At 41.2% G+C, this 26,545-nt stretch overlaps 2 protein-coding genes across 11 annotated transcripts in view; both read left to right on the top strand.

Annotated features, from left to right (window-relative positions):
* The window catches only part of LOC124041908 (GTP-binding protein 4-like), a 34,027-nt gene extending 21,718 nt beyond the window's left edge, over nt 1-12,309 (top strand). Inside the window, exons 1-9 of one of the 8 annotated variants that reach the window (XM_046360063.1) lie at nt 3,952-4,056; nt 9,258-9,321; nt 9,454-9,543; nt 10,072-10,175; nt 10,361-10,438; nt 10,608-10,646; nt 10,788-10,967; nt 11,064-11,127; nt 12,046-12,309. In XM_046360063.1, coding sequence (XP_046216019.1) covers nt 10,104-10,175; nt 10,361-10,438; nt 10,608-10,646; nt 10,788-10,967; nt 11,064-11,126 — 432 coding nt within the window. In that variant the 5' untranslated portion in view covers nt 3,952-4,056; nt 9,258-9,321; nt 9,454-9,543; nt 10,072-10,103 and the 3' untranslated portion in view covers nt 11,127; nt 12,046-12,309. Of the gene's footprint in view, nt 1-3,935; nt 4,057-4,173; nt 4,267-9,257; nt 9,322-9,388; nt 9,544-10,071; nt 10,176-10,360; nt 10,439-10,607; nt 10,647-10,787; nt 11,128-12,045 lie in introns of those variants that run through there. The other 7 variants (XR_006840002.1, XM_046360064.1, XM_046360065.1 and 4 more) reach the window with 7 other exon arrangements.
* Nucleotides 12,310-12,973: 664 nt separating this feature from the next.
* The window catches only part of LOC124041910 (WD repeat-containing protein 37), a 28,382-nt gene continuing 14,810 nt past the window's right edge, over nt 12,974-26,545 (top strand). For 2 of the 3 annotated variants that reach the window (XM_046360071.1, XM_046360072.1), the window contains exons 1-6: nt 12,974-13,153; nt 18,880-19,052; nt 22,107-22,203; nt 22,355-22,450; nt 22,639-22,703; nt 26,133-26,268. In XM_046360071.1, the coding sequence (XP_046216027.1) occupies nt 18,915-19,052; nt 22,107-22,203; nt 22,355-22,450; nt 22,639-22,703; nt 26,133-26,268 (532 nt within the window). In that variant the 5' untranslated portion in view covers nt 12,974-13,153; nt 18,880-18,914. The remainder of the gene's footprint in view (nt 13,154-18,879; nt 19,053-22,106; nt 22,204-22,354; nt 22,451-22,638; nt 22,704-26,132; nt 26,269-26,545) is intronic. The other variant, XM_046360070.1, reaches the window with a different exon arrangement.

The raw sequence follows: 26,545 nt of genomic DNA on the forward strand, positions 1-26,545 counted from the left end.
CCAGACTATTGCAATTGCCCTCTCCCCCTTCTACGCTGCTGCTACTCTGTTATTATCTATGCATAGTCACTAATAACTCTACCTACATGTACATATTACCTCAACACCGGTGACCCTGCACATGGACTCTGTACCAGTACCCCCTGTATGTATCCCCGCTATTGTTATTTACTGCTGCTCTTTCATTATTTTTTTACTATTATTTCTTACTTCAAAAGTTGTATTCGGCGCATGTGACAAATACAGTTTATTATACTAGAAAAAACAATTACCAATAAGCTTGGGTTACTATACAGATCTAATAATTGTGTTGCTGTATCCGTTAGAAAGACCTTAGTAACTCAACTGCTGCTTCCTCTCCTAGACTATGGAAACACCATCTATCAAAACACAACCAAGACCTTACTTTGCGAATTAGATGTAATTTATAACAATCTTTGCACAATGTAGAAATCACTAAATGGCTGTTACTCTCAAACAGAAGACAACTGCATTGGTACCAATTTTTTATGTATCGACTTAAACTTTACAAGATTCACACAACTCCTTTCGACATCAGTACCAATTACATATTCCAAGGGTATATCATGAGGTTGGAGTGTCACGACCGTCGTATGAATAATTGAACTAAGGCGCAACGTGAGTAGAGTTCCACATTTGAATGATAGTGAGACTTCCAAAAACAACAAAGACATAAGGATCGTGAAATACGTAGTGCACATAGGCACTCACAAAACAATATCCCACATCGCAGGTGGGAAAAAGGACACACTAAGTATGATCCCCAATTAGAGGTAACGATCATCAGCTGCCTCCAATTGGGAACCATACACACACACACCAACATAGAAATATAATACCTAGAAACCCCCCTTGTCACGCCCTGACCTAAAACACCATAGAGAACCCCGAGGGCTCTCTATGGTCAGGGCGTGACAGTACACCACCCCCAAAGGTGCGGACTCCGACCGCAAAACCTGAAACTAGATGGGGTGGGTTAGGGTGGGCAACTTGCATCGGTGGCGGCCATGAAGCCGGGCTGAACGTCATGCCTGGACATCGGCACAGTGGAAGGCTCCGGGCCATTGACCGTCGCTGGAGGCTCCGGGCTATTCACCCGCACTGGTGGACAAGTGCGGGGAGCCGGCACAGGTTGCACCGGACTGTTGACACGCTCTTCAGGGTGAGTGCGGGGAGCCGGCACAGGACGTACCGGGCTGGGGAGGCGCACTGGAGGCCTGGTGCATGGAGCCGGCACAGGTTTCACCGGGCTCAGCCGACACCTCAGCTCAGCAGACAGCCCCTTGTGCCCCCCCAAAAACACTTGGAGCTGCCCTTGGGCTGTTTGTGGTCACAGACCCCGGTGTTGTCTCTGTCCTCCCTTACTCCTCGGGCAACTCCCACCAAGGAAGGGTCTTTCATCCACCTAGTGTCTCTTCCCATGTCCAACTCTCCTTCACCTCCTGGGCACGGTGCTTGGTCCTGCTTTGGTGGGATATTCTGTCACGACCGTCGTATGAATAATTGGACCATGTCGCAGCGTGAGTAGAGTTTCACATTTTAATGATAGTGAGACTTCCAAAACAACAATGACATAACGATCGTGCACTACATAGGCACTCACACAAAACAATATCCCACATCGCAGGTGGGAAAAAGGACACATTAAGTATGATCCCCAATTAGAGGTAACGATTATCAGCTGCCTCCAATTGGGAACCATACACACACACCAACATAGAAATATAATAGCTAGAAACCCCCCTAGTCACGCCCTGACCTAAAACACCATAGAGAACCCAGAGGGCTCTCTATGGTCAGGGTGTGATATGGAGTAAGATCTTTCAGATACAAAGACCCAACTGACTGGAATAATTTACCTATTGAAATCAGGGTATTAAAATCCCATTCAATTTAAGAAAGCCATTTTTCAAATGTTAAGAACAAACTGTGTTTTCAACTAATAGAAACATAACCATGTGAAGATATTTGCAAATATGTATGTATGCATACTGTATATTATAGGTACTTTATTTGTTGTATTTGTAGTTGTAGCAGTAGTTTTTAGTAGTTGTAGCAGTAGTTTTTATTAGTTGTATTAGTAGTTGTGTCACACCCTGACCTTAGAGAGCCTTTCTATTTCTCTATTTGGTTAGGTTGGGGTGTGATTTGGGTGGGCATTCTAGTTTTCCTATTTCTTTGTTTGGTTCCCAATCAGAGGCAGCTGTCTATCGTTGTCTGTGATTGGGGATCATACTTACGCACCCTTTTTCCCCCCTTTAGGATGTGGGATCTTGATTTGTATAGGTGCTGTGTAGCCTGCAGAACTTTACGTTCATTTTGTATTTTGTTGTTTTTCGGTGTTCATTTTAATTCAAGGAAGATGTTCGCCTACCACACTGCACCTTGGTCTAATTCATCTAACGACGGATGTAACAAGTTGGGGCAGTAGTTTTTATTAGTTGTATTAGTAGTTGTTAATGTACATTTTTTTTGTATTTGGACACTTGCAAAAAAGACAGTGCATCTCAAGAGACTTATTCTAGCAAAATTTCTGATAAATAAATCATGAATAAATAAATAGGTAATTAATAGCATAATTAATACCAGGACCAATTGAATGAGGTTGTTGTTGTTACTGATGTAATTGTTTTTGTATAGGTTTGGGTGAGTCTTTCAATAAATCACATTAAACTGGACCAGCCAATGTTTTGTGTAATATGTTTTTACACATTCCCAACTTCATAACAATACATGTGCTCATGCACAATGTAGGCCGATTCTTAGGCAACAGGCTTCATGAACATTTCTGAATAGGAATTAGATAACGACGAAGGAGGCAATAGGTCTATAGGCATGCATTATTTAGCACAAAGATAGGGTAGGACATACAGCACACATAAACAACAGCGGTTCCATCTTGACTCAACCCCCTGAAGTTGTGGGTGGATGACATAAAGTCAATAAGACACTGCAGTATTCTCAAATGGGGAGCCAGAGGGAATGACGGTCAGTCTTTCTTTGTTGTCTGCAATGAATAATTAAGCTATAATGTCTACATGCAAACAAATAAGAATTTGTTCTTTAACTGACTTGCCTAGTTAAAAAAAAAAAATTAACAAAAAAACTGCCAGTGCTTTATTCAATACTTGTATTTTTAAATGTATTTATCCTTTATTTCAAATCAAATCAAATGTTATTGGTCACATACACATGGTAAGCAGGTGTTAATGCGAGTGTAGCGACATGCTTGTGGTTCTAGTTCCTACAGTGCAGTAATATCTTACAAGTAATCTAACAATTCCCCAACAATTTCCTAATACACACAAATCTAACAAGTAATCTAACAATTCCCCAACAACTACCTAATACACACAAATCTAAAGGGGTGAATGAGAATATGTACATATAAGTATATGGATGAGCGATGGCGGAGCAGCATAGGCAAGGTGCAGTAGATGGTATAAAATACAGTATATACATGTGATATGAGTAATGTACGATATGTAAACATTATTAAAGTGGCATTGTTTAAAGTGACTAGTGATCCATTTATTAAAGTGTCCAGTGATTTCACTGGATGAATAAATATGAAGCGTTTCCAAGCCCACTGGCGGGCAGTGGGAGAAGATGGAACGAGGTGGATTTTGACCTAGATTTATGCATATTTTCTCATCAATGAAACATTTGATCTCAATACAGTTTTCTGTTTCCAACACTAGAATGTGTTATGAACAGAGTGGACTAGGTTTAGTCGACTTTAGCCTTTGCCAAAGTTTTAAAAATCGCGTTGTTCAGAAGGAGCGCAAAGTAGATTTGAGTTACTGCACACGCGCATTTCACAGAGTAGGCGTTCCCTAACAGAAATATGCAGATATTTGCTCGAATGGGCCAATAGGATCTCGCTAGCTCGTGCTTGGCTCTGCACGCCTACTTGCTTGTTCTGCCCACTATGACTTATCTGTTCTATGCTGATTTGATGAATGTCTTGTATGACAAAAACCATTACAAGCTGGTTTTGGGACAGATCAACATCGCAAAGAATTTGATTGACAAGTAAGAAGCTGACTTCTTCCACTATTTATTTGCTTCCAGTGATAATGTATACTGTTCAACTTGGTGTTCTCACTCGTGTCTTGTTTACATTTAATGGTTGTTTTACTCGTGCACCAGCATCTTTCCTGTTTACAAACGATTGATCCCAATACTCGGACTCTACTGCTTTGTGGATATCCCAATGTGGGCAAGTCTAGTTTAATCAACAAGGTACACATCCCTATTGCTGTTATTCTTTGTCATTTCAATGGTTGATACAACCTTGCTGTGTAATTTGTGATTATAATACAGTGTTCAATGGTTTCATAGCACAATTTGGGCAACCATTGTTAGAGGCATTGCGATAAGTTGTTGTCTGCTTTGCTGCACGATGGATCACGCTGATCTTGGTCAGATCGTAATTATAAAATGTGTTGTCAATAGCTTACCTTGTTAAATGGAAATAGGTTTAGGTTTATTTGAACATTTTGTTACATTTGCAGAACATGGGTAAAAATGTGTCATACAATTAGGGTTGCACATTTTGGGGAATATTCAGAGATGGAAACTTTCGGTGGGAATATATGGGAATTAATGGAAATATATGCAAATTAATATTAATACCATTTAATTGTAGATGGTATTGTAACATATCATACGGAGACAGAAACATAAACATTTTACCTTATCATAAGTAGACATAATTGCAAATGATTAAATCCTTCCAATAGAAAAAAGTAGTTACGAATTTAAATTTCATTAAATGAGGTGACTCTTCACATGGGATGATTTCACTGAACAACAAAAGGGAATATTGAATGGACCCCTAATGATCCATCGCATCTCCCAAAAAAGTTTTCAACATACATCTACCGTGTCGTGGCAATATGGCAGTCGTGCCAATATATCTAGTCTAGAAACTAAAGCTTTAGTTGTCTTCCTCTCAGGTTTCCATGTCTTCTCCCTGGACCTCCTCAATGTCCACCTTTTGAACATCAGACTCTGAGGCCTCATCTTCACTGTCACTTTCCAACCTTTTTGAGGATAGCTCGTTGTCAGGCTCAAAAGCCTCAAATTTGCCCAGTTGGCCACCAATTTTGCAACCTTTGTATTGGTAAGCCTGTTGCGTGCTTTGGTGGGTGTGTGTTCCCAAACAAGGACCAGTTGCGCTCCGAGGCGGCTGATGTTGGTGGGATTTGGAGGATGGAGTCAACAAGGGAAATTGCCTCAGATCCACAGTCCGTTCCACCAGGTGGCTGATGAGATATATTGGCATGACTGCCATATTGCCACGACTGCCATATCGCCTCTCCATACCAAAGCTCTTGCTTGGAAGTGTACTTCGCCAGACTGGCAAGAACCTTGCCCTCATCCAGGACAAGGTGGCGAGACACGGTAGTGATGACACCATAGGCCTGGTTGATGACACCATAGGCTTCTGCACCAGCATGCTCTTGCCAGCATAATTGAGGTCCAACATGTACGCTGCGGCATATATGGGCATCAGGCAGAAGTCTTCACGTTTTTTGATGTATTTCAGAACTGCAGTTTCCTCTGCTTGGAGCAACAGTGAAGTTGGCAGGGCACTACTGATTTCTTCTCTTACATCTGCAAGCAGAGTCTGAACATCATACAAGATGGCATTGTCTCCCTCAATAGCGTACAATGGCTACTGCTTTAGGTTTCAGGCTGCTTACCACTCTCCCAAAATACATCATCCAGAAGGATCCTCATGATGGGGCTGTCCATATTAGCAGACTGTGATATGGCCATTTCATGGAGAGACTCCTTCTCTCCCAGGAGACTGTCAAACATGATGACAACACCACCCCAACGTGTGTTGCTGGACAGCTTCAATGTGGTGCTCTTATTCTTCTCACTTTGCTTGGTGATGTAGATTGCTGCTATAACTTGATGACCATTCACTTACCTAACCATTTCATTGGCTCTCTTGTAGAGTATATCCATTGCTTTCAGTGCCATGATGTCCTTGAGGAGCAGATTCAATGCACGAGCAGCACAGCCAATGGGTGTGATGTGAGGGTAGGACTCCTCCACATTAGAACAAGCAGCCTTCATGTTCGCAGCATTGCCTGTCACCAGTGGACATACCTTCTGTGGTCTAAGGTCATTGATGACTGCCTTCAGCTCATCTGCAATGTAGAGATCAGTGTGCCTGTTGTCCCTTGTCTGTGCTCTTGTAGAATACTGGTGGAGATGTAGTTAATTATTCCTTGCCCACGAACATTCGACCACCCATCAGAGATGATTGCAACACAGTCTGCTTTCTCTATGATTTGCTTAACCTTCACGTGAACTCAGTTTGGTTGGGTGTATGCTGGGGTGTGGGCTGGGCAAAGAACATTCAAAAATCTCTTCCAATGCACATTACCTGTGAGCATCAGAGGTGAACCAGTTGCATACACATTGCATACACAGCCCAAGCAAGACATTATTCTGCATTTCTCTGACTACATTCCTCCATTGAGTCAAAAAAAATTCTGCTTCCAGGAGGACTAAGAGCTGTTGCTATCAATAACGTGTCTGATGAATAATTTTCACCCTGAATAAAAGTAGAGGGACTTTTGTCAGAGGTTGCTTGTTGTGAGCGCTGAGGGAACTTTATGCACTTGGCCAGATGATTCTGTATCTTTGTTGCATTCTTGACATATGATTTGGTACAGTACTTGCAAATGTACACCACTTTGAAATGTCTCCACACATCAGATAGTGCCCGTGGCATTTTCCTGTAAAGATTAGAAATAAATTAGTTTAAAAAATAAACTAATACAATTCCATGTACAGATAAAGTTAAGTAGTTAGATTAAACAACTCCTTTGTAAGATAAATGTTTTACAATGAAACATGTATTGAAACAGGTGAATTATCACTCTTCAGTTAGCACGCTCAAGCAAGCTAAAACACACATGGTAGAAAAAACAAACTAGCTGAAATTGATAACAAGTTTAAAATTATTTAAACACACTTTGCTGTAGACTACTATTTACGAGTAAAGAAAAAATCATGATTGTCATATTCACCCCACCCAGTATTGTAATCAAAACTTACCAGAAAGCATGTAGTCCTTGGCTCAGACAGTGTAGTAGTGTGGGCTCAATAGCATCTCATTAGTGTGCAAGATCTTGAGAATCAGCTGTACATGCGATAGAAGAGTGCACTGCACATGTGATGGTAGAATGAGCTGTGCATTGAGGGTTGCAATTCCATTGAATTGGGGATAGTTTAACCAAAATATGCCTCAAGACCTAGAATTGCCTTGTGTATCCTACAATTTTATTTTCACTGTTATAAGCTAACTTTTTGATGAATTCTAAGCCTGTGAATTCTGCTTAACTTCCCATGGAACATTTCTGGAAAGTTTCTGACCCTTTGCAACCCTACATATACAATACATTGTAGTAGTGCAAGAAAAGATGTTGACAGAGCTGAACTGTCTTTCCAAGGTCACCAGAGCTGATGTTGAAGTCCAGCCCTATGCCTTCACCACTAAGTCCTTGTTCAGCCACATGGATTACAAATACCTTTGTTGGCAGGTTGCACTTACATGATCCTCACACCAGCTATATCTGGCTGGAATACTTTGGAAAGAGGTGTGTGTACATGCATATATGCATGCATACAGTACCAGTCAAAAGTTTGGACTCCTACTCATTCAAGGGTTTTTCTTTATTTTTACTGTTTTCTACATTGTAGAATAATAGTGAAGACAATGAAATAACACATATGGAAACATCTAGTAACCAAAGAAGTGTTAAACCAAAATATATTTGATTTTCTTCAAAGTAGCCACCCTTTGCCTTGATGACAGCTTTGCACACTTTTGGCATTCTTTCAACCAGCTTCACCTGGAATGCTTTTTCAACTATATGCTGAGCACTTGTTGGCTGCTTTTCCTTCACTCTGCGGTCCAACTCATCCCAAACAATCTCAATTGGGTTGAGGTCAGGTGATTGTGGAGGCCAGGTCATCTGATGTAGCACTCCATCACTCTCCTTCCTAGTCAGATATCCCTTACACAGCCTGGTGGTGTGTTGGATCATTGTGCTGTTGAAAAACAAATGATATTCCCACTAAGCTCAAACCAGATGAGATGGCATTTTGCTGCAGAATGTTGTGGTAGCCATACTGGTTAATTGTGCCTTGAATTCTAAATAAATCACCGACAGTGTCACCAGCAAAGCAGAGTGAATGAAAAGCAGCCAACAACTGCTCAGCATGTGGGAACTCGTTCAAGACTCTTAAAAGCATTCCAGGTGAAGCTGGTTGAGAGAATGCCAAGACTGTGCAATGCTGTCTAGGCAAAGGGTAGCTACTTTGAAGAATATCAAATACAAATGGATTTTGATTTAACACTTGGTTACTACATTATTCCATGTAGTTTTGATGTCTTCACTATTATTCTACATATTATTCTTCTAAAGTGGATTAAATAAATATCCTAAGCAATCTACACCCAATACCCCATAATGCTCAGGTGCATCCTGTTTCCATTGATCATCCTTGAGATGTTTCTACACCTTGATTGGAGTCCGCCTGTGGTAAATTCAATTGAATGGACATGTGGAAAGGCGCACAGCTGTCTATAAGCTCCCACAGTTGACAGTGCATGTCGGAGCAAAAACCAAGCCGTGAGGTTAAGGAGTTGTCCGTAGAGCTCCCGAGACGACAGGATTGTGTCGAGGCACAGCGGAAGGTTACCAAAACATTTCTGCAGCATTGAAGGTCCCCAAGAACCCAGTGGCCTCTATCATTCTTAAATGGAAGAAGTTTGGAACCACCAAGACTCTTATACAATACAATACAATACAATACAATACAATAAACGAAACGTGCAGTGAAACAGAAACAATCACCCACAAAATACCCAAAATACATGGCTGCCTAAATATGGTTCCCAATCAGAGTTAACAATAAGCAACTGCCTCTAATTGAGAACCAATCTAGGCAACCATAGACTTACATAAACACCTAGAAAGGACACACCCCATAAACATACAAAACCCCTAGACCAGGGGAAAAAACACATAAATCCTCCATGTCACACCCTGACCTAGGGCGTGACACAGACTGCTTTCTTAATGTTCTGTGTCCTTTGTCTCAAGGCGCCGTGCTACATTATTTCTCTGAAAATGCCAAGGCATGTTAAAAACCAAACTCTGCAAGGTTTTAAACAATTTAATATTGTCATTTTTTTTCTCTAGCCTTTGCTCATTGTGGCTAACAAGTGTTATGTCAAGAAGATGTGATCTTACTGAGGAAGACCAGGTTTGTAGTTTTGTTCATGCTTATTAGTAACATATTCTCTTTACTTTGGCTTTATTTCTTTCCCCAGTTTACTTTGTCATCCTCTTTCAAGATGGGACTTGCTTATCAAGGTTTCGTGCTTTGTTCCATCAGAAAATCATTGCTGACCTTACTGTAGAGGGCATCCCTGTCGTTGAAACCAGCACTTTGACTGGATAGGGCGTGATAATTGTAAAAACAGAGGTGAGCAGTGTAGTTCAGTCTTCTGATTACTAACAATTTGTTAGTAACAAGTGTTATGTTTTGTGTTTTTCTCTATTTGTATGGAAGTCTGGAGAGGACATATGAATAATACATTTCTTTAAAGTACATCAGCTTATTTATCTCATCACTACAGAACAAATCACTACAGAGATCACGAGACAATCAAAAGTACCACAAATCACCCATTAATTTGTTCAGATACACAATAACCACTTCATCAAGGAGCTCTGTGACTGCGTTGATTGCAATGCACTGGTGTAGCAATCAATAAAAGCGTATGCGTTAATCCTCTGGGCTGTGCCACCTCAGCCGTTCTGTTGTTCATCAATACGTCCACTCCTATTTAGAGTTTATCTTGTGATCTCGACAAAACAACTTTTGTGTAGTAATCATGAAATCAATAAGTTTTCGTCTTGACATAACGAGGGAATATGTTTTTTTTTCATTCATATGTCCTTTCTGGACTTTGTTTTTAATAATTCGTACTAATATTTTTGTGAATTTCAGGCAAACTTCTGGCCGATTGTGTCCATGGCAAAATGAAGGGCAAGAAGGTGCATGATGTTCTCAACAGATTGCATTTAGCAGTACCTGCTAAGAGGGATGAAAAGGTAGGCAATATACTATACTTTCTGTAGAGGTGCATGTCTTTCCACACCAAAGTTAAACATGTATGCATGATTTTACTAATGTTGTACTATTTTCTTTTTTTAATGGTATATACATTTGAATGTGAACAGGGGAAATTGGGCATGTCCTTTTAAGTATGCTCATTAGACTGTTTTCTCAACACTAGGTGAGACCACCATTCATTCCAGAGGGAACTAGGATTGGCAGGAAAACAGTGGAGGTGGATGCACCCAAACGCAAAACAGTATGTCCATATATTATTAACACTTATAGAAGGATTATGTTGGGAAAGCCTTGGATGTAATCCGCTCACTCAAGTGGGTTATGTTGTAATAAATGTTGATTGTCAAGATCTAGCTGTCTTAATAAGGTATTATTTAATTAATTGCCAATTTTCCATCATTGATTTACAGGAGAGGGAGATGGAGCTGATTATATCCTGGACCTACAGAGTATGTATTTGGACATTGACATTCATCATTGTCTGATGAATAAAGAGGAGAAATATGATGTGAATCCTGAAAAATGGGAGGGTCACAACTTTTCATATTATTGCCACCTCCCTGAACATTTCTCTCATGCCCATACTGGAGGATCTGGAGAAGGAGGAGGAGCTGAAGGAGAAGGCAGGGGAGTATGAGACTGGTGAGGATGAGGAGATGCAGGAGATCCGCCAGCTGGCCAAACAGATCAGAGAGAAGAGGAAGCTAAAGATTGTGTGCTCCAAAGAGAAGGATGTGCATTGCCCCAGACTACCCAGAACTGTCGAGATGGTGATGTGGATGGAGATCTTGTTTATATGAATATAACTTTTACAGTTAATCTTGTTTTATAGCCTGTCTTTTAAAAAAAGTATTGTACCTTTACAGGTTGAAAGAAACTCTGGAGAAAGAAATGGGAGACCTTGGTCTGGACATGACTGGCAAAGATGATGTAAGTTTGTTTTCATTTTTTCCCTGTGTATGTAAAAGAATATATTTTAACATGCTACAGCTGTTATGCTGTATGGCAGGGGTCTAAATAAGTACCCGAATAGAGCGGAATAATGAAAAAAGCATTGGAACTGGCTTCGAGGTCCGGAGTTTAGTTTGAGGGCTGTAGTGTATTCACACATTTCTGCTCATGCTCATTCAGAGCCACTATGCGGTGAATGCCCGTAGATCCCGGAGTGTTGGTGTTGCCAAGAAACGCAAGCGTGAGGCATCCATAGCTCCCACCTCTCGAACCCGCTGCCAGATTGTTAGAGTGGGGGACGTGAGGCAATCTGGTGTTCGTGATCCTAAGTTTTGTGATGGCTATTTAGAGAGTTTATCCGGTTTATGTATTATGATGCATTTACCTGACACTTCAACATTATATGGCAGCCATGTTTGCTCCTCATCACGATTACATGGGGAATGTACAAAAACATACGATAAAACTAAATATCTAGAATGAGCATTATAATGCATTTACGTCACACTACAACATTATATGGCAGCCATATTAGCTCCCCATTAAAATGACATGGGGGAATATTTAAATAATTATATGTAACTGAATGTATAGAATTAGAACAATATTCTAAAAGTTGGCATAACTCAAAATGTGCAGCTCTGGGCTACTTCATCTTTTACTGTCATCAGGTGAATTGGCTTGTGTTAAAAATATGCACAATGCATATTGGGAAAGTGTTAATCCCCTGGCTTAAAGAAATGTAGTTTTAGGAGATGTTATGATTGTGTGTGTCTGAAGTGGCACCCTATTATGGGCCCAGGTCAAAAGTACTGCTCTATATAGGGATATGAGTGACATTTGGGACACAACCTGTGTTTTACTAAGGGTTTACTGAAAGTATTTTTTCCTGTATAGATAGCGAAGAAGGCCAAGAAGTTGATGAAGAGCCAACAGAAGGACATGAACTGCCAGGGGAAGAAGGGAGAGGCAGACAGACATGTATTTGACCTCAAGCCAAAACCTATTTTTCTCTGGCAAGAGAATGTCCGGAACAAATGATCACAGATAAAGGCATTGATCGATGTGGTTGACGCGGTTTTCAGTGTAATCCACCTTCTGTCAGAATTGTATACTTTTCACTGGAGTAAATCTGAAAATAAATGTTTGCCCTTTTCTGAATTATCTTTCATCATATTGAGGTAATGAGTGACACAAGTGACATTCCTGGTTTTGGAAAGCTGCATAGTGGAGCACAAACCTCAATTCACCACAAGGTATCAGCCAGCAATTTTAGTGGTAGTTTGACTTCTGTGTTACTTACATGAACATCCACTGTCAAAGCTTCCAATTGCTGTGGCTACCAATTGTGATAAATAATCTCAAAGCGCATTCAAGTGAAGTGTACTTGAATTGTAAACTGTAAATGGAACGTATTGCCTTAACTCCTAGAATGTATCAATTGTATTGCTTTGGTGTAGCTAGAAACAAAGAAGATGAAGCTGCACACACCGTAACAGTTAAGTCCTCTCAACAAATGTGAGTTTCTTCTACTGTGTACACTGCAGTGGGGGAAGTGATTAAATGTATAATCCAAAATGTGTCTCACTGGTGCTTTATTAAAACTAAATGTGAATAATTGACTATCTTATGCTGTCTGTTAATTCCAGTGTGATGAAAAAATAGATATATCTACAATTTTAGGAAAATCATAGCTTGTGTATATGAGAAAAATATTGTGGTCCTACTTGATTTATGGAGTTTGTCCAAAGGGGGTGTTGAAAACAAAAATTGGGTAATGACCCCGGAACTAGGCGTAACTTCCTTCGGTGGCCCGGATGAAACGGCCAGTCAGTTAGCTGCTATCTGTTTGACAGTGGGTAGCTGCATAGACTGTCAAAAGAAGGGAAGCTAGACGTCAACAAGAACCTCAGTAAATATTTTTTTCTCGTAGATAATGGCAAATGGGTTTATGGCAGAATAAATTTCGGAGCGACTTGGAACAAATATCTGGATTTCTAGTATTGTAAGTATAAATGTATGTTTTATTTTATTGTATGTGCACGGTTCTCTGCTAGCGAGTTCGCTAGCTCACTAACTAGCTCGGTACGTCAATTTAGTTAACTAGTTAGCGTCGTAGTAGGTCGCACCTTAGCTATTTTTTGTTGTCATTTTCGGTGTACATTTTGTTCAAAATAGCTAGATAGTAGACAGTCTTCGTTCTGTCACCTCAGTAATATCAATGAACATTTGTCAGATGGGTAGCATGAGTTATTTCCCGTCATAACTAGCTAGCTAGGTAGTTTGACAACTAGCTAGTCTGGTTAACTAACTACGTTCTTACTAGGGAATCAGGCAGGGTGGCTTGACAGGGATTGGTTTTAGGTTAATCTCCAACAGTAATTGTTAACTTGCAGTAACGTTTGTTAGTATGTATTGTGTCACATTCGTTGAACGTTTTTTTGCCTAACATCAGTCCTTCACACACCCCTTCAAGGGCAACATGATTCCAAGATTGACATGTGGACATCACATAGTTATTATCAGTCATGATATTAAGTTAATCTTACGTTTTATCTATTCCATTTATTTTATGATGACTCCAGTACCTGTCAGACATGCTCCTCAAGATGTCCTCTTTAAATCAATGAGATAAAAAAATATATATATATATATTTCACCTTTATTTAACCAGGTAGGCAAGTTGAGAACAAGTTCTCATTTACAATTGCGACCTGGCCAAGATAAAGCAAAGCAGTTCGACAGATACAACGACACAGAGTTACACATAGAGTAAAACAAACATTCCATCAATAATACAGTATAAACAAGTCTATATACGATGTGAGCAAATGAGGTGAGATAAGGGGGGTAAAGGCAAAAAAGGCCATGGTGGCAAAGTAAATACAATATAGCAAGTAAAACACTGGAATGGTAGTTTTGCAATAGAAGAATGTGCAAAGTAGAAATAAAAATAATGGGGTGCAAAGGAGCAAAATAAATAAATAAATTAAATACAGTTTCCCAACTGTATTTACATTTACATTACATTTAAGTCATTTAGCAGACGCTCTTATCCAGAGCGACTTACAAATTGGTGCATTCACCTTATGACATCCAGTGGGACAGTCACTAACAATAGTGCATCTAAAACTTAGGGGGGTGGGGTGAGAGGGATTACTTAACCTATCCTAGGTATTCCTTAAAGAGGTGGGGTTTCAGGTGTCTCCGGAAGGTGGTGATTGACTCCGCTGTCCTGGCGTCGTGAGGGAGTTTGTTCCACCATTGGGGGGCCAGGGCAGCGAACAGTTTTGACTGGGCTGAGCGGGAGCTGTACTTCCTCAGTGGTAGGGAGGCGAGCAGGCCAGAGGTGGATGAACGCAGTGCCCTTGTTTGGGTGTAGGGCCTGATCAGAGCCTGGAGGTACTGAGGTGCCGTTCCCCTCACAGCTCCGTAGGCAAGCACCATGGTCTTGTAGCGGATGCGAGCTTCAACTGGAAGCCAGTGGAGAGAACGGAGGAGCGGGGTGACGTGAGAGAACTTGGGAAGGTTGAACACCAGACGGGCTGCGGCGTTCTGGATGAGTTGAAGGGGTTTAATGGCACAGGCAGGGAGCCCAGCCAACAGCGAGTTGCAGTAATCCAGACGGGAGATGACAAGTGCCTGGATTAGGACCTGCGCCGCTTCCTGTGTGAGGCAGGGTCGTACTCTGCGGATGTTGTAGAGCATGAACCTACAGGAACGGGCCACCGCCTTGATGTTAGTTGAGAACGACAGGGTGTTGTCCAGGATCACGCCAAGGTTCTTGGCGCTCTGGGAGGAGGACACAATGGAGTTGTCAACCGTGATGGCGAGATCATGGAACGGGCAGTCCTTCCCCGGGAGGAAGAGCAGCTCCGTCTTGCCGAGGTTCAGCTTGAGGTGGTGATCCGTCATCCACACTGATATGTCTGCCAGACATGCAGAGATGCGATTCGCCACCTGGTCATCAGAAGGGGGAAAGGAGAAGATTAATTGTGTGTCGTCTGCATAGCAATGATAAGAGAGACCATGTGAGGTTATGACAGAGCCAAGTGACTTGGTGTATAGCGAGAATAGGAGAGGGCCAAGAACAGAGCCCTGGGGGACACCAGTGGTGAGAGCGCGTGGTGAGGAGACAGATTCTCGCCACGCCACCTGGTAGGAGCGACCTGTCAGGTAGGACGCAATCCAAGCGTGGGCCGCGCCGGAGATGCCCAACTCGGAGAGGGTGGAGAGGAGGATCTGATGGTTCACAGTATCGAAGGCAGCCGATAGATCTAGAAGGATGAGAGCAGAGGAGAGAGAGTTAGCTTTAGCAGTGCGGAGCGCCTCCGTGATACAGAGGAGAGCAGTCTCAGTTGAATGACTAGTCTTGAAACCTGACTGATTTGGATCAAGAAGGTCATTCAGAGAGAGATAGCGGGAGAGCTGGCCAAGGACGGCACGTTCAAGAGTTTTGGAGAGAAAAGAAAGAAGGGATACTGGTCTGTAATTGTTGACATCGGAGGGATCGAGTGTAGGTTTTTTCAGAAGGGGTGCAACTCTCGCTCTCTTGAAGACGGAAGGGACGTAGCCAACGGTCAGGGATGAGTTGATGAGCGAGGTGAGGTAAGGGAGAAGGTCTCCGGAAATGGTCTGGAGAAGAGAGGACGGGATAGGGTCAAGCGGGCAGGTTGTTGGGCGGCCGGCCGTCACAAGACGCGAGATTTCATCTGGAGAGAGAGGGGAGAAAGAGGTCAGAGCACAGGGTAGGGCAGTGTGAGCAGAACCAGCGGTGTCGTTTGACTTAGCAAACGAGGATCGGATGTCGTCGACCTTCTTTTCAAAATGGTTGACGAAGTCATCTGCAGAGAGGGAGGAGGGGGGGGGGAGGATTCAGGAGGGAGGAGAAGGTGGCAAAGAGCTTCCTAGGGTTAGAGGCAGATGCTTGGAATTTAGCGTGGTAGAAAGTGGCTTTAGCAGCAGAGACAGAGGAGGAAAATGTAGAGAGGAGGGAGTGAAAGGATGCCAGGTCCGCAGGGAGGCGAGTTTTCCTCCATTTCCGCTCGGCTGCCCGGAGCCCTGTTCTGTGAGCTCGCAATGAGTCATCGAGCCACGGAGCGGGAGGGGAGGACCGAGCCGGCCTGGAGGATAGGGGACATAGAGAGTCAAGGGATGCAGAGAGGGAGGAGAGGAGGGTTGAGGAGGCAGAATCAGGAGATAGGTGGGAGAAGGTTTGAGCGGAGGGAAGAGATGATAGGATGGAAGAGGAGAGAGTAGCGGGGGGAGAGAGAGCGAAGGTTGGGACGGCGCGATACCATCCGAGTAGGGGCAGTGTGGGAGGTGTTGGATGAGAGCGAGAGGGAAAAGGATACAAGGCAGTGGTCGGAGACTTGGAGGGGAGTTGCAATGAGGTTAGTGGAAGAACAGCATCTAGTAAAGATGAGGTCGAGCGTATTGCCTGCCTTGTGAGTAGGGGGAAGGTGAGAGGGTGAGGTCAAAAGAGGAGAGGAGTGGAAAGAAGGAGGCAGAGAGGAAAGAGTCAAAGGTAGACGTGGGGAGGTTAAAGTCGCCCAGAACTGTGAGAGGTGAGCCGTCCTCAGGAAAGGAGCTTATCAAGGCATCAAGCTCATTGATGAACTCTCCGAGGGAACCTGGAGGGCGATAAATGATAAGGATGTTAAGCTTGAAAGGGCTAGTAACTGTGACAGCATGGAATTCAAAGGAGGCGATAGACAGATGGGTAAGGGGAGAAAGAGAGAATAACCACTTGGGAGAGATGAGGATCCCGGTGCCACCACCCCGCTGACCAGACGCTCTCGGGGTGTGCGAGAACACGTGGGCGGACGAAGAGAGAGCAGTAGGAGTAGCAGTGTTGTCTGTGGTGATCCATGTTTCCGTCAGTGCCAAGAAGTCGAGGGACTGGAGGGAGGCATAGGCTGAGATGAACTCTGCCTTGTTGACCGCAGATTGGCAGTTCCAGAGGCTACCGGAGACCTGGAACTCCACGTGGGTCGTGCGCGCTGGGACCACCAGAGTAGGGTGGCCGCGGCCACGCGGTGAGGAGCGTTTGTATGGTCTGTGCAGAGAGGAGAGAACAGGGATAAACAGACACATAGTTGACAGGCTACAGAAGAGGCTACGCTAATGCAAAGGAGATTGGAATGACAAGTGGACTACACGTCTCGAATGTTCAGAAAGTTAAGCTACGTAGCAAGAATCTTATTGACTAAAATGATTAAAATGATACAGTACTGCTGAAGTAGGCCAGCTGGCAGTGGGTGCGTTGTTGACACTACACTAATCAAGTCGTTCCGTTGAGTGTAATAGTTTCTGCAGTGTTGCTATTCGGGGGCTAGCAGGCTAGCTAGCAGTGTTGTTTACGTTACGTTACGTTGCGTTAAAAGAACGACAATAGATGGCTAGCGAACCTAGAAAATCGCTCTAGACTACACAATTATCTTTGATACAAAGACGGCTATGTAGCTAGCTAAGTAGCTAGCTACGATCAAACAAATCAAACCGTTGTACTGTAATGAAATGAAGTGAAAATGTGATACAACCTGTGAATGCGACCGGGTAGTTGAGTTCTATACAGAAGACGTTGGCTAGCGTTGGCTAGCTGTTGGCTAGCTAGCAGAGTCACCTACGTTAAGGACGACAAATAGCTGGCTAGCTAACCTCGGTAAATTAAGATAATCACTCTAAGACTACACACTCTAAACCTAAACAACACAATTATCTTGGATACGATGATACGATGATACGAAGACAGCAAAGACAGCTATGTAGCTAGCTAACACTAAACTAATCAAGTCGTTCAGTTGAGTGTAATAGTTTCTCCAGTGCAGCTAATCAGTGGACGTTAGCTAGCTGGCTAGTGAAGACTAACCACTAGGCTACCTGCTGGTTACTGGCCCAACACTAACCACTAGGCTACCTGCTGGTTACTGGCCCAACACTAACCACTAGGCTACCTGCTGGTTACTGGCCCAACACTCTAACCACTAGGCTACCTGCTGGTTACTGGCCCAACACTCTATTTAGTTGTTTGGGCTAAATTATAGGTGGGCTATGTACAGGTGCAGTAATCTGTAAGATGCTCTGACAGTTGGTGCTTAAAGCTAGTGAGGGAGATAAGTGTTTCCAGTTTCAGAGATTTTTGTAGTTCGTTCCAGTCATTGGCAGCAGAGAACTGGAATGAAAGGCGGCCAAAGAAAGAATTGGTTTTGGGGGTGACTAGAGAGATATACCTGCTGGAGCGTGTGCTACAGGTGGGGGATGCTATGGTGACCAGCGAGCTAAGGGGGGACTTTACCTAGCAGGGTCTTGTAGATGACATGGAGCCAGTGGGTTTGGCGACGAGTATGAAGCGAGGGCCAGCCAACGAGAGCGTACAGGTCGCAATGGTGGGTAGTATATGGGGCTTTGGTGACAAAACAGATTGCACTGTGATAGACTGCATCCAATTTGTTGAGTAGGGTATTTGAGGCTATTTTGTAAATGACATCGCCAAAGAGATGCCCCTGGGAGCTGTAAAGATATGAATGAGAATATGAGAAATACTGTTTGCATGTGGGGTATGTGTACCTGAACACCTCCAAAGGCAACAGTATATACCACAATCTTTGGCCATACTGACTAAGGAAGACACTCTTAGTATGGATAGGGCCTTGTGTAAAGACCTCTGGAATAGCTCCGAACGAATATAGCTAATCATTTTAACCATGTACTCTGTTTCCTCCTTTACAGTTTCACATAGGAAGGTTGGGAGTCTATGAGTAGGGATGCCTGTCGAAAGTGGAAGCAGTGCAGCTTCTCGCCAGGCCAAGCAGAAGCGCAAGTCCCACAGCCTGTCCATCCGCCGGACCAACAGCACAGAGCAGGAGCGCACAGGTTTACAGAGGGAGATGTTGGAGGGACAGGTGAGGACTGGCCTGGGGGGGAGCATGAGAACAATACACAGATTAGTAGAGTTTTCATTTGCTTTTATCCGTCTGAATGTTGTCAACATGACGAGAGATTTTCCTATCTGAACACAAACCAGGATATCCTTGTCAGATTTCAAAATTGTATAGAATAGAATGAGGCAATCCACATGTCTGTGGTAGTTGTGTTCTTATCTTGGGTGCACTAATGGCCCTGTCGTTTGAACCAATAGGTTCACTAGTCTAAAATAGGCCTAATCCCTTTACACTGTGATCCATCAGTTTAGAGAGCATGAAATGCTGTTGTGCTGTTTAACCATCAGAATCAATGTGTGCTCTTCTGTCCCAAGTGATGCAAGTGGACTCAAGCTAATCTATTTCAACATCACTTAGTTAAGTCAATTATATGATATAAAGTGTATGGATGCAGTTATAAGAACAGAACATATTCAGTTGAATGATACATCAGACTACATGAGATACAACAGCCAAAATATACTTTCCCTAATCATAAAATAAATAAATAAATAAATTAGCCTAACATTGATTTAGTTAACAGTTGTAATCCAAGTAGTAAGTTAATGTAGGTATTTTTGTGGAATTGTTTATTCAATTATCTTAGTTCTATGTTAGCTATTATAAACCGGCTGGTTCGAGCTCTGAATGCTGATTGGCTAACAGCTGTGGTATATACCACGGGTATGACAAAACATACATTTTTGCTGCTCTAATTTCGTTGGCACCTCGTGGGTTTGTGGTATATGGCCAATATACCACGGCTAAGGGCTGTATCCAGGCACTCCGCTTTGCGCTTAAGAACAGCCCTTAGACGTGGTATATTGGCCATATACCACACTCCCTTGGGCTTTATTACTTAATTTTCTTCAGACTTTCTACACTCCAACACTGAACAAACAGATTAAGATAAATTCTATGTCTGATCATTAAAGGCATGCCCAGACGATAATTGATGCCCAGATAACTATGGGGATCAACTGTAAAATGCCACTTGCCTTTTTCAGTATGCCTTTTTCATAGTAGTGTATGTTTTCAGCTTTTTTCTGCATATTATTGTGGTAGCATGTAGCGTTACTTCAGAGGAATAATTCACCTTTCTCTTAAATTATTCGGGACATGGGGCAAACCACTTAATCCAACTTTTGTTTTTACTCTGGCTACTTTGATTAGTCTAACTCTGCTGATAATCTGCGTCACCATTTGAAACCTGAGGTAAGTTAGGTGTTCAGAAACACTGCAGCTGTGCCAGAATGTAGAGTACCAGCCTCTCGAGTGGCGCAGTAGTCTAAGGCTGTGCCACTAGAGATTCTGGGTTCAAGTCCAGGCTCTGTCGCAGCCGGCCGTGACCGGGAGACCCATGGGGTGGCGCACAATTGGCCCAGCGTCGTCCGGTTTAGGGGAGTGTTTGGCCGGCAGGGATGGCCTTGTCCCATCGCGCACTAGCAACTCCTGTGGCGGGCCGTGCGCGGTGCACTCTAACATGGTCGCCAGGTGTACAGTGTTTCTTTCGACACATTGGTGCGGCTGGCTTCCGGGTTAAGTGGGCATTGTGTCAAGAAGCAGTGCGGCTTGGCAGGGTTGTGTTTCGGAGGACGCACGGCTCTCGACCTTCACCTCTCCTGAGTCCGTACGGGAGTTGCAGCGATGAGACAAGACCGTAACTACCAATTGGATACCACGAAATTGGGGAGAAAAAGGGGTAAAAAAATAATGTAGATTACCTTCTCAATAGCATACTAAATAGTTTAGGTGTAATGTAGTGTTCTCTCTCCCTAGGTTCATTCACATACTATGCAGTTCCTTTCCCCTTGCCAAAACGTTCAGTTCTATTAAAGGGATTTTGGCAATAAGGCTCTTTAACTACTTCCTCGGAGTCCGATGAACTCCAATATATCATTTTTATGTCTGCGTGCAGTTTGCGCTAGTGTAATGACAGTCTACGGGTATCTATGCTAATGCTAGTTAGCAATGGTTCGCAAAACTACCTCTAACTTTTTTCATACTGGACACGGAGACATAAAAATGGTGTCCGCAAGTTCATCTGACTCTGCGGAAAAATAGTATCCCTTTGAAGTATCCCTTTAAATCTACAGCAAGCTTGATTCAACATGTTCTGTGCTCCTATCCAGAAAATCTGTTTTCAGTATTGCAAATCTCTCCATTGCTATTAGCGCAATGACATGCTAGCTGTTCCCGTATACTTCCAATTATTGAGCCAATTACTATCCATTTAAAAGCTTGTCTATATGTGTGCATATATATAATATATTAAATATATATATATATATAATATATATATATTTATATTTATATATATATTATATATATATTTATATATAGTATATATATAATATATATTATATATATATTATATATATTTAATTTTTTAAAATAAAAATTATATATACATTTGATAATTTTTTTTTTAAATAAAAATTATATATACATTTTTTAAATATATATATATATATATATATATATATATATATTATATATATATATATTATATATATATATATTATATATATAATATATATATATTATATATATAATATATATATATATTTTAAATATATATATTATATATATATAATATATATATTTAAAAAATATATATATATTTATATATATATAATATATATATTTAAAAAATATATGTATATATATATATATAATATATATATATATATATATTTAAAAAATATATTTTAAATATATATATTATATATAAAAATATATATTTAAAAAAATATATATTTATATATATATAATATATTTAAAAAAAATATATATATATTATATAGATAATAGGGGTTACAGTCCCCTTAGCACTATTAAATGATAACCTTTTCAGTGTCGTCTTGCAGGAATATTATGCTAAATATTTTGCTGTTATAGCACTGGGGCCCACACATTTTGAATTTGAAGTCTTGCTCTCATTATAAACCAAAGGGTGAATTATTCTGTTATTTCTTTCTTATTTTACCAAAAATATTAATATTATCAATTTCTCCCCCATTTATGCATCTGCAGGATTCCAAATTGCCATTGTCTTTGAGAAGCAATCTTCTGGACCTGTTTGGCCAGATTGAGAGGGAGTTTGAAAACCTCTACATTGAAAACATTGAGTGTAAGTATAGCACACGAATTGGTGCATAACATTGCTATAGCTTTTTATGTGTGGTCATCATTGGAATGGATGTCACTCTGTGTACACCACTAACCATATGTGAAAATGTGTTGATTGATTGTTTGATAATCCCATTTCTATTCATTTGCAGTGCGTAGAGAGATTGAAACACTGAACGATCGTTTGACAGCTGAAGGACAAACCATTGATGGGGGAGATTTGACAAAGGGGGCACTTAAAACAAAAGGTTTATAGACAGTAGAATTTCCTTTGACGTTAGAAAGTTTAGCATTATTTCTGTTCAACACATGTTAATACTGCTGTGATGGGCCTTAATGCCAAATAAAGAAAATTAGATAGGGAGCCACAATATTTTGATTAGAGACTTCTGACCTCTTATTCTGTTCTCATAATGTGCTCTCTCTTTACTCACAGCAAGTCATAGCACAAGTCAACTTTCACAAAAACTGAAGACTACTTATAAGGCATCTACAAGCAAGGTAAAATGCCTTATCTTTCTCTCTGACTTGCATTTTTATTTTATTTGACCTTTATTTAACTAGGCAAGTCAGTTAAGAACAAATTCTTATTTTCAATGACGGCCTAGGAACAGTGGGTTAACTGCCTGTTCAGGGGCAGAACGACAGATTTGTACCTTGTCAGCTTGGGGATATGAACTTGCAACCTTTCGGTTACTAGTCCTGATGTTTAAAAGAAAAGGGTTACTATTGTTGAGTACCTACAACTAGTGCTGAGCGATTTAACTGAAATGTCAGTTATTTTGGGGGTTTTAAATTAATTGACTCAAGTTGGTGAAATTATTTTAATTCGATTTCTTTCAGTTTTTTTCTGTGAGCTCAATGCGTGCATTGTGCAGTTTCTGTAGAGATCACATCAAGCCCAAACTGCGATTAAGTAGAGAAATGTAGTTTGCAACAGGCCAATATTCTACATAGTTTAGCTCAGAAAATATGGTAATTAACTGCAATGCCCATAATCCATTGTACGCCTACTTGTCCTGTCTGTGTTTCTTTTACGCCTGCTACGTTAGGTTAGTGTGGGGCAGACATGGAGAGAGAAGGGACAGAATGTGTGATCCTAAGGGATAGTGCAGTTTCTTTGTGAGGTATGTCCTAATACATGATTTAAGTGATTCTTAGTTGGTACTCAGCAATTATAAAAGTAAGCCTTATTTACTTTGAAGAACTACTAAAATTGTGATTTTGTCAGACAGTATAGGCAGCTCTAGAGCGATGATTACTTGGAAGAAATGAATAAAGTCATCAAATGTAATATACACAACAACTTAAACATTTTATTAAAGCTAAGTCATGTAAATAAATGATGGTTATTAGGTGATAATCAGTAATTGGCAGTCACTACCATCATGAGACTTTATTCTGTTACAGCATTCAACCCACATAATACATAGTGCATTTAATGTTTAAAAAAAACATGATCGAAATCAAAAACCGTGATTCTTTTTACAGTAATTGCTCAGCACTACTTACAATTTAGTTGTTCTCTATTACAATAATAATTTTGGCAAAGGGGTGACTTAGAGGGGGACAAAGCCCACAGTTCTATTGAAACACAATCTTAGATGAAAATTATTCTATTTATTTTTGAGGAAATAGATATAAGGATATATTTGACATACAATCGCTTTAGATTTGTACTGTATGTGAAGTTTTCATTGAACAGGAGATATGAAAGTGGTGATAGTGTCAATTTCTTTTTTTTTTTTTACTTGTGTCATAGCGCTCACATTCTTTCCATGGCAAAGTAGGTGATGGACCTCTTCTCACCTTTACTGTGGGAAACATTGTGGAGGTGTGGGGTAGAGGCTCATGGATAACAGGTTCTTCATGTCCCCTGTGTCCCCCCACCGCTATGCAGCCCAGCCATGGGGGTGATGCACCATCTCCAAGACACTTGGTGATTGAAATGTATGACTTGTTGTTTTGTAGACTAATTTTGGTGAGACTTATTAAAGACACCAATTGATATCTCACTAACTAAAGCTTTCTAAGAAATTAAGGCTACGCATTTTGTTTTTTGTTTGTTTCTGCATTCACTAGAATGCATTTCAATTGGACTTCCAAGCTGTCAAGCACTTAGGCCGAAAGTTTGACAAGATCTCTGTGAAATGTCTTGAGCTTCAATGTCTGTAGTGGAAATTTCCTGTATTTACCAAATCATGAGAGCAAACCACACACAAGTCAGAGTTATCATAAAGTCTATCTTTAATTATATGAGCTCCTTCACAACCCTGTGACTCTCAGATCAATTCAGTGTCTATAAATTATTTCTCTGAGAGTCCTTACACATTGCAACTGAGATCCTTTATAGCAACGACACACATAGCCAGACAGCATTGGCTATAAATTATCGTTTAGCTTTGTCTCCTAAACTATGTTCTTATCTCGCTCTCAGGACCATAAAACAAAACCTGATCAACAGGCATATATCAAATACACCCCTCCTGGACAAGATCACAGAGACACAGTGACTGGCACACAGACATTGTGGAGCCAAGAGATAATTGGTTCCCCCTCAATCATCTCTTGAAATGGTTTAAAAGATATGTTTACATATGAAGACAAGCTTGACCTCTCCACTCTCTGCGGCCCAAGTAACTGAACCCTGACAGAGAACAGATAACTGCAACCGGCCAACATTGTTATCCAAAAATAGACATTCTAATGACATATCTCACATAAGCATGAAATAAAATAAATAAAAAATGTATTTATAAATGTTACCTAAACAATTATGATTCTGCAACGACATGTCTTAAAGGGATACTCTGAGATTCTGGCATAGTTAGTCCTTTGATATTATTTTTTTTGTATTACACCATCACATGTATCTCGCACCAAAGCCTCAGGGGGCGTCCCAAATGGCTCTGGTCAAATGTAGTGCATTATTTAGGAAATAGGGTGCTATTTGAGAGAGACCCTCAGCTACTGTATCTGCAGATGTTTTATCTGTGCAGCCTTGAGACACAGAGCTGCTGCTATGTGTGGTTAGGCTGCTGTGCTGTTGGCTTGTTACTAGGCCTATATGTTTATGTAAGTTCACATAGGGTTGAATTTACACTTTATTTTCCATAGTTTTCTCAAGGATGATTTTATGTTTTTTTGTATGTGGTTGCAATATTCTGGTTTTCCAGAAATCTGTTTTGAGGATTTTGGATTTCTTGGTTATTCCCTGTTGATTCTGGGAATCTTTCAACTGGGATTTCTGGGACACCTTGGAATTTTTGGAAAGTTACTAGAGTTTTGCAGCCCTGTTTATCTATGTTGTTGAATTATTTTGATGAGATAACTGACCTGCTGCTTTATGCCCTCTTGCTTTCACAGTGGGAACTTATTTAGTGGTTTGTTTCAAACACCTGCCACTCCGAAGTCCAACTTGTTTTATTTCCATTTTTAGATGTAAACATGGATACTGACTGATGATAATCATTTCGCTATTGTTATTTGAAATCTTTTTGTTTTATTTAACCTTATATTGCTTAATATGTTCTTTATCCCCTCTTATTTCTTTCACAGCTTTGCATTTAAAAGGAGTTTTGATTAATGCTGCATATTGATTGTGTCCCCAACATGATACTGAGGTGATGTGAATAAATAAATAATGATCATTGTGTCCCAACTGGCACCCTACTCGCTAATATTGGTCACTATTTTTGATCAGGGCACTAAAGAAGTGCGCTATATAGGGAATATGGTGCCATTTTGGACATAGCCTAAAACAACCTAAGCTTCTTAGCCATCGCAGAGGTATCATGCTAACTGTTTGTAACCCTAATGACCCTGTGACCCCCACCCACCCAATGCTGCTGTCCCTCCCTGCTTCCATTTATGCTTCCTCCTCTTCATTCACCTGTGTGTTAACACCATCTCCTGTCTGCTGCCCTTCAGATCGTTTCCAGTTTTAAAGCCACCACGTCCAGAGCCGTGTGCCAGCTGGTCAAGGAATATGTAGGTCACAGAGATGGCATATGGGACCTGAGTGTCACCAGGACACAGCCCGTGGTGCTGGGTACAGCTTCGGCAGGTAGATCGCTACAGTACATCCCAATGCCATTGTGGTAGGGTTACAAAATTCCAGTAAATTCCCTGGTTTTATAGAAATCCCAGATGTAAGGTTCCTTGAATCAGGAGGAAATAAGTAGGAGAAACATAAACCTCCCACCAGTATTTCTGGAAAATCTGTCAAGTTTTTGCAAGCTAGAATTTTGCACGCCTAGCTAGCTACAGTGCTTCCCAATGTCTTGGCAGCTGGCCTTATTGTCCTCCTGGCCCAAAACTAACAATCATGTTAGTGAGTCACA

Source organism: Oncorhynchus gorbuscha, linkage group LG08 (genome assembly GCF_021184085.1).
Source record: "Oncorhynchus gorbuscha isolate QuinsamMale2020 ecotype Even-year linkage group LG08, OgorEven_v1.0, whole genome shotgun sequence".
NCBI classification, from domain to species: domain Eukaryota; kingdom Metazoa; phylum Chordata; class Actinopteri; order Salmoniformes; family Salmonidae; genus Oncorhynchus; species Oncorhynchus gorbuscha.